General features: G+C 27.7%; 1 protein-coding gene across 2 annotated transcripts in view; it reads right to left on the bottom strand.

Annotated features, from left to right (window-relative positions):
* Positions 1-7167: 7167 nt before the first annotated feature.
* LOC145329084 (uncharacterized) overlaps positions 7168-11996 on the bottom strand; it is a 60432-nt gene continuing 55603 nt past the window's right edge. For both annotated transcript variants that reach the window (XM_080173107.1, XM_080173116.1), the window contains 4 exons: positions 10911-11561; positions 8257-8309; positions 7628-7681; positions 7168-7475 (listed from right to left, as the gene is read on the bottom strand). In XM_080173107.1, coding sequence (XP_080029233.1) covers positions 7396-7475; positions 7628-7681; positions 8257-8309; positions 10911-11561 — 838 coding nt within the window. In that variant the 3' untranslated portion in view covers positions 7168-7395. The remainder of the gene's footprint in view (positions 7476-7627; positions 7682-8256; positions 8310-10910; positions 11562-11996) is intronic.

Here is an 11996-nt window from a genome sequence, read left to right as displayed (position 1 = left end):
AAAGCAAAACTAACATTTTACTCAGTCTGTCCATTATGTAAAAGTTTAGTCATTATATTTTATGCTTTTAGAGATGTAAGTTTAAAGTTTACTGTATATATTATTAGCATCTAATGTTTTAACCACATTGTTCGTCTATCTTATTAGATTTTATGGATGTTATAATATGTTTTTAGTAGCAAAGCTACTCTTTAATTCACTTTGTTAGTAGCAAAGCTACTCTAGAATTCACTTTGTCCGTCCGTCCGTCAGTCAGTCAGTCAGTCAGTCAGTCTGTCAGTCCGTAACGCTATAAGGAAAATAAGATTTACTCAGCTCCTATAAAAGATAGAATGCTGAAATTTTTTGACAACATTCCTATTATTAAGGAGCACAATTGACTATAAAACATCATTTGCGGTCGGACTGATTTTTAGCAGATTTTAGGCTATTTTTATATTTTTCACATTTTTTTCCACATCTTCAGTGTTTATGGTCCGATTTTCAAATTTTTTTCAGTTACAGATAACAAAATGAAATTTCCTGTCGTTTAAAGAAAAAATCATGAAGGCCAGACTGCTTTTTTAGCAGGTTTTAGGTTTTTTTTTATATTTTTAACATTTATCTCCATATTTTTAGTGTTTATAGTCCGATTTTCAAAATTTTTTCAGTTGTAGATATCAAAATTTAATTTCTTGTCTTTAAAGGAAATAACCATGACGGTCAGATTGGCTTTTTTGGCAGGTTTTAGGCTATTTCTAAATATATTAAACACTTTTTTTCATATCTTATGTATATAGTCCGATTTTCCAAATTTTTAAAGTTTTTAAGAATTTAAGAATTAAATTTTTTGTCGTTTTAAGAAAACAACTTTGGCGGCCAGACTGCCTTTTATCAGGTTTTTGGCTATTTTTATATGTTTTACAAATTTCCAAAGATCTTTATTTATTTTAATCCAATTTTCAAACTTTATGGGATATTAATATCAAAATAATTTTTTTTTATTGTTATGAGCATCTTTAATATAATTTACTTTGACCATCGTCAAAATAAAACAAGGTTTCATTATCCAATAAATCTATTCTTGATTTTAGTAAAAAACTTTTAAATCTACCTGTACGTATTCTTATCTACGATTTTTTGTGCTTAGCTACTTATGGATGTTGTCATTCTTGTTTGTTCTCTAATTGAAAAGTCTGTCTGTCTGTAAGAAAGCGTAAAGGAGTAAACATGAATTTTTATTCAGTTATTATAGATTAATAACTGATATTTAAAGAAAACATCCTTATACTTATAAACATCCAGTTTATAACTTACTTTGTCGTATATCTGTTAGAATGCTTTAATATTCATCTTCTATCAGAGATATTGTACAAAATTCTATTGTAAAAATTTACATGTTTATTAGCTTTACTTAGGACTTAAAATTTCTTAGAAATTCTATATGTTCTATAATTAATATCTTATCAAGAGTAAGGGCACATTAAGGGTAAACTTCGGTGGGTTCAGGCACCCTGCAGGAGTTAAACTAATGGAAAAAATTCCTATCCCGTCTTATTTACAATTTTTTTCTGAAATATGGAAGTGTATTTTTAATGCGTGATATGCACTCGATAGAGGAAAGCACTCTAAACCTCACTTTGGCTGTTTTTGCTTTTTTATTAAATATACTTTTTTACGCTAAGCACCTCTATAATTAGAAATTTACTCAATTTCTCAATTAGCCCGTCAGTTTGTCTGCAATGCTCTAAAGGCCATTTATTTTTATTGAAAAATAAGCTTTTCCACTTTTTTTATGCTGGCGGTCTGTCAGTATAGCTTTTAGTATTTCAACTAAACTGATTGGGTTCTCTATTTTATATAAACTTAAATTAGGTCCTGTGATGATTTTAGGCTATTTTATTTTCAGATTTAAGTCTTGGGATGAGTTTAAGATTTTTTTCTAGTCTGTAGACAATAAAGGCGCAAACGCTAATAGTAATATTATTTAAAGTTTTTTTTGTCTAAAGGTTAAGATTTTAATAACTACTGAAGCAATTTAGTCCTCTTTTTTAGGTAAGCTTTAAATAGGTCTTATGACAGTATTAGGCTATTTCATTTTCAGCTAGTTTTAAGCTATTTTTTCCTGCCTGTTTCTGTCCCTTTTATTACAGAGCCTCTGGATGCTATGTACACATCCGCTAGTTTAGAATATTCTTATGCATTTTTTTATTTAGAATAAAAAGAGATAGAAATATGCTCTTTTTTTTAGGGGGTAGGGGGGTTTACTGTATATTTACGGGGAAAGTATTAGAAAATAAATATAATTATATCAACTTACACATAAAAATTACCTACTTCAAGTTCAACTACTTACGATAGAATTTCTGTCCGGCTAATTTTAGTTATTTATTTCATAATCAAACAAATACGAATACTATAAATAATGAATACACATAAGAAAGGGGTGCTGCAATCGATTTATTTTAAAACTAAGTTTTCTTTAATTTACTATATTATGAATTTAAATTTTCTCTTTTAAGAATAGTAATTAAATACTTCAATATTATGCAAATAGCAACATGAAGTAAAAAAATTTAATTTATTCTTAAAAAAGTAAAATAATAAGTCTTATTGTTTTGGTCAATGAGAGTTTATTATAAATTATTTGAGCAATATGAGTTTTAAACACTCATCCTTTGGAAAACTTGAGCTCATATATAGACATTTATTTCCTATACAGATCTGACATGGATCTTAACGCAATAATGCAGGCCGTTTTGTAAATGTTAAAAATTGGAAAAATCTATTAAATAAAAGTTATAGCAAATATACCTAGTAAAAGAAATATTAAAAATAATTTAGGCAAAAATATGTATGATCAAAGTGACTTTTAAGAGGCATTGCATATCTTAGAGCTTATATTAGCCTTTTGGTTTTTAAATTTTTTTACATACTCAAATCACTAGTTCTTTATTAGTATGTGCTAGAGCTAAAATTAAAAGGCTGCAGTGAATTTAGAAAAATATTAAAATGCATTTTTGTAATATAAAATAAATACTCAATAGTGATTTTTCATGAATGTTTATCCTGAGTAGATAAATTTTAATGTAAAAAAAGAATAAAAAATTTATAAAAAATTTAATAAAAAAAACCAGGTAAAATAAATACTAATTATTCAAATAATATTTTTTAAGTACAATGTAATATTACAAACAATATTATTATTAAACAATTTTAAAATTTTTTTCATAATGTACCAAAATTTTAACTTAAATAGTACCTTGTTTGTCATATAGTACAAAAGGGATAGTTTCACGAAGTGTATTTAAAAAAAAATAGTGAACTGTAAGTTTTTTCTATTTTAAATAACGTAGTAGTGCATAATATAAAGTTATTGATTAAAATTAAAAGATTTGACCAGGGATTTTCCTTAAAAAATGAGTTTTTCACTTTTATTTTCAACTTTGTTGCATGTTATATATGGCAAAAACTTTTTTTGTCATAATTACAACTTTAGATAGCATTTGCTAGTTAATAGAACTTCAAACTTTTTATACGACGAAACACACATAACAACAAAGAATGACCAATAAAATATTTAGTATAGTACTTAGAGTAGTGATCTTTTTATATGTTTTAGTAGAATATATTAGGCATTGGATAGATATGATTGTGATAAAGAATTTTAACATTGACAAGACCGAACTTTTTTTATTTGACAATATCTAAAACAGTTAGTGATTTGCAACATAAATTACATGAGAATGGTCTTATATATATATATATAATATATATGTTGTATGGTTAGTTGGTATTTCCGCGTGAGATAATGCGTATATTGTAAACCAGACGGTTTTCTTTGTTTTTTTAAAAAGAATCTATAGAAAACCTGTCCTATACACACTTTTCCTCAACAGTTTAGCGGATTTAAAACCAACACGCAACAAGCGGTCAATGGATCCTATAAATAGACATATTTGCTGAATCAAAACTGGTTTTACCTAAATTATATCTGTTCCTTCTTCAGGATTATAGAATTTCAAAGATTTTAACCAAAAATGTGCGATGATTTGACTTTAAAATAGCATTTAATCTTAATGTTCATGGCTTGTTAATATAAGTTTGTCATATTTGTTGAGGTTTTAAAACAATATTTCTATAGACAATTCAACACTGCATATTTAGGATTTATAACAATGGTTATTTTATGCATTATGAGTGATATAAAAAGTCATATCAAAAGTACTTTTTAATTATTAATTCTAATTGTTTAGAGATCATTTGCCGTTTATTACACAGAAGTAAATATTTTTGTTCTAAACCATTTTGAATTTTATATGGATAAAATAATTAATATAATGAACAAGGATGACAACATCCATAAAAGCGAAGCAATGAAACGGTAGGACAAACGGACATAAACACTTGTATAGTGTCAGAACTCAATATTCAGAATATAAAAGTACAAGAGTCGAAGCAAAATTGTAAGTAAATTTGTTAAAAAAAATTTGCTTGATACAGGATAATGTTTATGGACATACTTACATTTTTAGGACTTGATTATAGAGTTGTATTGCTTATAATATTGTACTTTGTTGTCCCAGGAATCTATATACCAAAAATCAGATCAAACGAAGAATTAGATCACATAAAAATATGTTGTTAAAAAGTTGTTACGTTATCAACATGTTTTAAATGAACGTACGGACATTCTGGTAATGATTATAGAGTTGCTAAGCTTTATAATCGTACCAAACTACTACAGGAATGACCATGCAAAGTTTAAAATCGATAGGCACAATCGCTATTTTTTATATTGAGCTAGTATATCTGAATTAAACACCAAATTATTGTCTTGTGTATTTAAGATTATTTAGCAATTGAAAACAATTATTATTTAATTTTGTATCTTAATTAAGACATGGCAAAACCTTTTTCAAAATGTGATCATAATCTAAATAGGTCAAAGATTTTGGTCCTTGTTGATATATAATTATATTTTTTTTAAAACAAGACTCTTTCAAGATAAAGAATAAAGGATAGAAGCATATACATACAACAAGTATCTTTAATAATGCAGGATTTTACGTTAACAAACTAATAAAGGTTAGTCTTTAGGTTAGATTAGAAAACCTTTACATCTCATTTATGCTGCTTGATTTTAATTTTTTTTAAATCAAGCAGCAGAAATGAGATGTAAAGGTTTTTTATATTTATTGTTCGTCTGTCTGTCCATAAAGGATAGATCTCATCGTTAATTTAGGCATTTTATAATTGTCCTATTGATTTTATACTTGGCATGGTTTGTTATTTCTGTAGTAATAGTAAGGCACGATTTAGAAAGCATAGCAATTCTACAATCGTTGTCTATTTACAAAAAGTTGATTTGAAACATTTTTTATATTCCTACTACAAAAAGGTAGAATGTTATAAACAAAGCATATCAAAAATGTAGGAATGTCCTTAAACAGTATCCTTAATCAACTATTAAGTTGTTAACTAATTTGACTAGGTATACATTATTAATATATAATCAATTAAAGGCCTAATGTCTTCAGCAATCTATTGTTTATGTGGTTGATAACTTAATTCTTTCGTGTCTTTTTTACATACAAAATTCGAGTGTCAATGACAACATCTATAAAAGCGAAGCTATGAAACCGTAGGACAAACTGACATTATCATTGTACAGTTTTAGAAGTGAATTATCAGAATATAAAGTTATAAAAGTCGGAACAAATGTGTAAGTAAATTTGTTTAATTGTTTGTAATTAAAAAAACTGTTTAAATACAGGATAATGTTAAAGGACATAATTACATTTTAGGACTTGATTATAAAGATGCTTTGCTTTAAACATTGAACTTTGTTGTCCTAGGAATCAGTATTCCAAAAATCAACATATTAAAAATGGGCGTATGGACATTCTGGTAATGATTATAGAATTGATACGCTTTCTAAACCGTATCTAATTAGTACAGGAATAACCTTGCAAAGTTTGAAATCGATAGGAAAATTCTAACATGTCCAAGTTAATGAAAAAGGTAATTGTTCCACCTAAAAAGCTAACTGTTACTGACGGACGGACAGACTAACCGACCCCAATTGTAGAAAAGCTTCAATTTTAAAAAAAGTATATGTTGTAAATCAATTGTGCCAGTATTTTTAGTTAAATGATATGTTTATTTTTTATTACTGTTTTTACTTTCTAAGTTTAAAATTTCAAGGTAATTTGAAGAAAAACAAGCATTAATTAAAGTCAGAAGTTACCCCGTCGACAATTTTATAAGTTATAATTAATCTACAAAAAAAGGTTTTTAAAACAACTACTGCTTTCATTTGTTAAGGGTAATATACAGCATAAATATTTTACATCAAAGGCAATTTTAAAGTCAAATCATCACACATTTTTTGTTAAAATCTTTGAAATTCTATAATCGCGAAGAAGGAACAGATACTATTTAGGTAAAACCAGTTTTGATTCAGCAAATGTGTCTATTTATAGGATCCATTGGCCGCTAGTTGCGTGTCGGTTTTAAATCCGCTAAACTGTTGAGGAAAAGCGTGTATAATGAACCGGACGTTATTTTTTATGTTTTTTAAGTAACTTGTCCCAAGGGTAACCCCTGTTCAATTTTTTTATAACTCTTGTGAAATATATGAAAAAAGATTCTCTTATATTGGTGTTTTGGCTTAATAAATTTGGAAAAAAATAGACCATTCTCATGTAATTTATGTGGCAAATCTCTTTAACTTTTTTAGATATTGTCAAATAAAAAAAGTTTGGTCTAGTCAATGTTAAAAATTCTTTAACATATAATCATATCTATCAAATGCCTAATATATTCTACTAAGACTTATAAAAGTTCACTACTCTAAGTACCTTAACTCTTTAAATACACTTCATAGAACTATCCCTTTTAGCTTTATAGAACATAAAGCATATAGTACACAGTAATTTACTATATAAAGTAATCGCTATAAATCTATGAAAAAAAATATTTTTAATTGCGTTTGTCAACAAAAAAAATCATAGCAAAAACGAAAGAAAATAATGCAAACAAAGCTGTTATTGGCTATTAAACAAATTTAAATTTTTTTTGGCTGGAAACACTACAATACTCACAGTACAACGCCAGTTAAACTTAACTTTTAAAAATAGTTCAAACTTTAAAAATAGGAACTTTAAATTTAAAAATATAATTAGCTACTAGGCCACGTAGTTTTATTTTAATTTTTAGCATGAGTAATAAATATTGCATCAATTGCGCTGCATCAAACAAGCAGACACTATTACACAAACAAAAACATACAACCTTGTTTAGTACAATATTTTTAAATCATAAATTACAAAAAAGCACAAAATTGTTTTCAAACAATGATAAAACTAGATGCCTTTTTTAAATCATAAAAAATAAAAATATATCACAGATAAGCTAAAAAATTTTTCTTGTTCCGCACCAAGTTGCTCTTCTATGAATTTTTACACCATGATTGTTGCAAAATATATTTTTCTAATTTTATTTTTTCATTAAATAAGTAATTTTGTTCAAAATTCTTTAAAAACCATAAAACAAGTTTTAAACAGTTTAAAACTATAAATTTTGTTAATACACAAAAATTCAAAAATTAAGGATTTTACTTAAATAATGAAATTATAAAATTCCTGAGTCAATTGTTTATCTTGAAACATCCTGTTAGGTTGATCTTTTTCAAACAAATCTAAAATAAGTCATATTTATAGAGGTAAAAAGAATAGAAGATTTGTATGATTTTTTTTATTAATTTAGAACTCTAACTAAGACAAAAAATACTACTTAAATTTGTTTTAATAAAAAAAATTTCTGAATTTTATATCTTTTGCTAAAAAATAATGCAATAAATTGTTAAAATATACTGCTAAACTTTTTAAAAACATCTTGTTTATCTAAGTTTTTTTTTTTGCTTTAGAATTTATGACATCACCCCAATTTTTTTTTTTTAGCAAGAAAATTAAATCTTGTTAAACAGACAAACTAACTGTTCTACAAAAAAACTTTTGTGACCCTAGTAGTTATCCTTTTTTATCTTAAACTAAAGGCATTAGAAAAACCTGATCAATTCAGCGGTAACAAAATCTTTTGGTACAAACATACAAACTTTTAGACAAACACACAAACAAACATTCTGACAGACTTTAAGGGAATTTTTTTTTAATTATTATAATAAATTTTTTTAATATACAAAAAACACACTTTTAACGTACGACTTTAGGTCATTAATTTAATATTTTACTGTAAAAAAAACACACAAATTACCTTCTTGAGTAAAAGTTTCTTCTACAAATTTTGTATCAAAAGTCTTTTCCAAACTAAATAAAAAAAATTTAAAAAGGGAAAAAAAACCCCACCCCATTTCCAAGAAAAGTCTTTGCCCATAAATTGTTTTTATTTCCTTTTTTAAAATTTCATTTTATTTATGTAAAAATTTTAAACTTGAAAATCACGAAAATTTGCCTTTTTTTCATTGTGAAAACACCACAGAGAGAAAATGCGAAAGTCTTGATCTTCTAGGTATAAAGAAGACTTTTAAAGGTTCCTGTGACCGCAATTTTTGACCAAGATACTTTAAATATTTAAGAAAAGCTTTTCTAATATGTCTTTAGAACTTGCTCAAATTTAATATAATAAAAACTGCCGCTGTATATTTGCTGACCGCCAGCTGCGCCAGCTTGCAGCTGCTTAGCACAGCTGCTCCTTTAAAATTTCTAATATAAAATTTACAGAAAGGTAAACATTTTCTGAAAAAATTGTTCTTATAGCTTCAAGAATAAAAAATTACAGTCATTGTATATAATTAAAACAAGGATAACAACATCTATAAGTACCGAAGCACAAAATCTGTTATGAAAAAGACAAACGGACAAAATGAGTTATAAAAGTGAGAATATCCGGCTCAACCCTAATAAAAACATTTTTTTATCACGTGATAATTATTTTACCTTATTGTCTATTAAAGCTTTAGATCTTGGTAACTGCTGAACCAATTAGGTTCTACTTTTCAGGAAATGGTATTTTAATGCTATTTTCTCTTATTTATAAGGTAATTCTACTGTTTTTACAATATAAACTTATTTGTCGTGACATTCTTAGATTTGAGACATATAATACAAAAATTTGGAACTAAGATAAGTTGTATTTATGTACATTGATATCACCTGAATCACCAGTAAAAACATTATCCTCAATCAATATCAAGGTTTTTTTGTATCTTAATATATGTAAGCTAGAAAGGCTTCCAAGAAATGGTCTAACAGACATAGATCTGAATATCTAGAAAAACTTCTTAACTATCTTTCTCAAGATGACAACTTTGAGAAGTTTGTGATGAAGGTCTCTATTCAACCTGGGAAGCTGCTAAAACAAGTAAGCACAGAATTCTTGATGCTGTACTGCCTGATACAGAACTTGATCTTACAAAGATAAGAAAACAATTGAATAACTTTATTACCATCACTGCAGGATGCTTTTACAAAGATTATATGACTGCCATAAAACAATCTACCAGTTTTGAATAAATCTGTAATGATCTAAAACATATATCAAACAGTTCATGTAGGCAAAGACTTCTTAAACTTAGAAGACTTAAGATTTCATAAGTCAATTATGAGTGCTACATCAATCTACAATGCCTAAAGATAGGTAAAAAAAAACATGGAGAACCTCAAGCCAGAAGGAACAAAAGTAAAGTAGAAAAATAACTTCATGATGCAATCACAGGAAACACTAACTCCTACTTTTGAAGACCATATTTTACTCTCTGTTCTGCAACTGCAATGTTTCTAAAATGCTTTACGAAATGGAATCTGTTTAAACACAGCTGAGTTGGATGCAATTCATCAAAGCTAAAAATCCTTTAATATTCTTTAAACGCTTAAATTAGGGTCAGTCGGTCCGTCTGTCACGGACAGTTATCTGTTTTCGTTAATTTAAACAGGCTTTATTTGTTCAATCGATTTCTAACTTTGCATAATGACTCCTATAACAATTAGGCATGATTAGGAAGCGTAGCAAATCTTTTATTATTACCAGAAAGTCTGTGCGTCCATTTCAAACATGCTGATTTTTTCACTTTTTTGACTGTTATAATTAATAATCATCATATTTGTTGCAAAACTTCTTAAATACAGAATTCTGTTTAAGGAAATTGTATAAGGACTTGATTATAGAGATTTGCTTTTAATATTGTACCTTATTGTAATAGAAATCAGTACTTCAAAATCAAATCAATAAAATGATTAGGTATATTACATAAAATAATGTTGTTGAAAAAATTAAAACATTAATATGTTTAAAATAGTAGTACGGACATTCTGGTAACGATTTTAGAGTTACTACGCTTACTAAGTCGTACCTAACTACTACAGGAATCACCATGCAAAGTTTGAAATCGATAGAATAAATTTAACATTTCTAAATTAGTGAAAAAAGCAATACGTTACGTACGGATTAATAACTTTTAATAACTACTAACCATTTTTTAAAACGACAATTAATTTTTGGTGAGAAAATATTAAATTAATTAATGTTAAAAGAAAAGGATTAGTGTGCCTTCACTTGCGCACATTATTACATATTCATTATTAGCGGATACGACTCTAGAAGCATCTAGGGGCCCTTGAGCCCCCCTCAATAATAACATACAACATTCAGCATTTAGGGGAATCTGTTGGTGAAAATCTAAACAGTGGGAATCGAATATGGGATATGTGTCGGATACAGTACAAACTACGCCACAACCCTCCCTAAAAAGAGAAGGGAAAGTTTAGTGATGGGGGTGAAGGAAAGTGAAAGATATACATCTTATTATAATCGGTCCACCTATACATTACAGAAGATACAGGCAGAAAAATTTATAGAGTGGCTTTGCTACCAATAATTTAACCCCCTACTTCTTTTTTACAATTACATACCTTGTTTCCTCTTTGATGAGTTGCAATATAGGTTTATTGTTGCTGACACAGTATGGTAAAATTCCTTTCGTAGTTCTTCCACACCATGTAGTTCTTCGATCAGGCTTGTTTTTAACTGATTTTGTTTCAATCAAATCATGTGTCGATGTTCCTGTCTCTTTTGTAAGCTTAACTTCTTCACAAGATCCAAATCTTGCATCCACGTTGCACACAGTTTGAAGCGTAAACAAAGTCAAGAAAAGGAATCCCATAACAAGTAATTTCATATTTTGAGAGGAGTCTTTAAGAAATTTATCATATTTGATTTCATTTTCATTCATTATTTTCAGCTTATTTCTAAAGAAAGACATTTCTTTTATTGTTTCTTGAAAAGATTCCTTTGCTTTTATAAAGGCTTCTAATATTCTTTCCATGTCATTGGTATGCACTGATACAGTATGATTAAGTTGTTTGATAAGATATGATGTAATAGTTGCATTTTTTTCCATTGTTTTTAATCTTGAATTCAACCCTACTAAAATTGACTCTTTGTTGTTTCTTTCTTCTTTGAATTTGTTTTTTTCATCATTTAAAGGGTATGATATCGAAGATTCTAATGTTCTTGTAGTATGCATCATGTTAACTATCATTTCATCTGTGCAAGTATCTTTCCTAAAAATATGATATTAAGATAGATTAGAAAGTAAAGAAATCAACAAATCAAACATGAATATCTTTTTAGCTGCTAGGTTACCATCTAAGATGGCGAACCGAAGGGGGCATTTGGAGCAATAATGGTTACGTCAGTCTGATGTGCTGGTAATATAATTTTCAAATGAATGCTTTTTTCTTGGAACTTTCTTCTCTTTTTATTGTTTTCTGTATTGTATTAACTCTCCCTTTAAAATTTCCTCCATATTTGCTGAATTAATCTGGATTTCAAGGTCTTTCAGCAAATACTCTTAATTGAATTAATTGCCCATTGTCCCCTCCCTTACTCCCTGCCGATTAGGGCAATGTGAGAAAGTCCATTTATAGGAAAAGTGGCAGAAATGACCAATAATAAAGTGGTCAGGAAGTCCAGTGAGTTAGCCAAGACACCATCAA

Source organism: Acartia tonsa, chromosome 1 (assembly GCF_053477335.1).
Source record: "Acartia tonsa isolate MP-2025a chromosome 1, ASM5347733v1, whole genome shotgun sequence".
Lineage (NCBI taxonomy): Eukaryota > Metazoa > Arthropoda > Copepoda > Calanoida > Acartiidae > Acartia > Acartia tonsa.
This window is presented reverse-complemented; position numbering and strand designations above follow the sequence as displayed.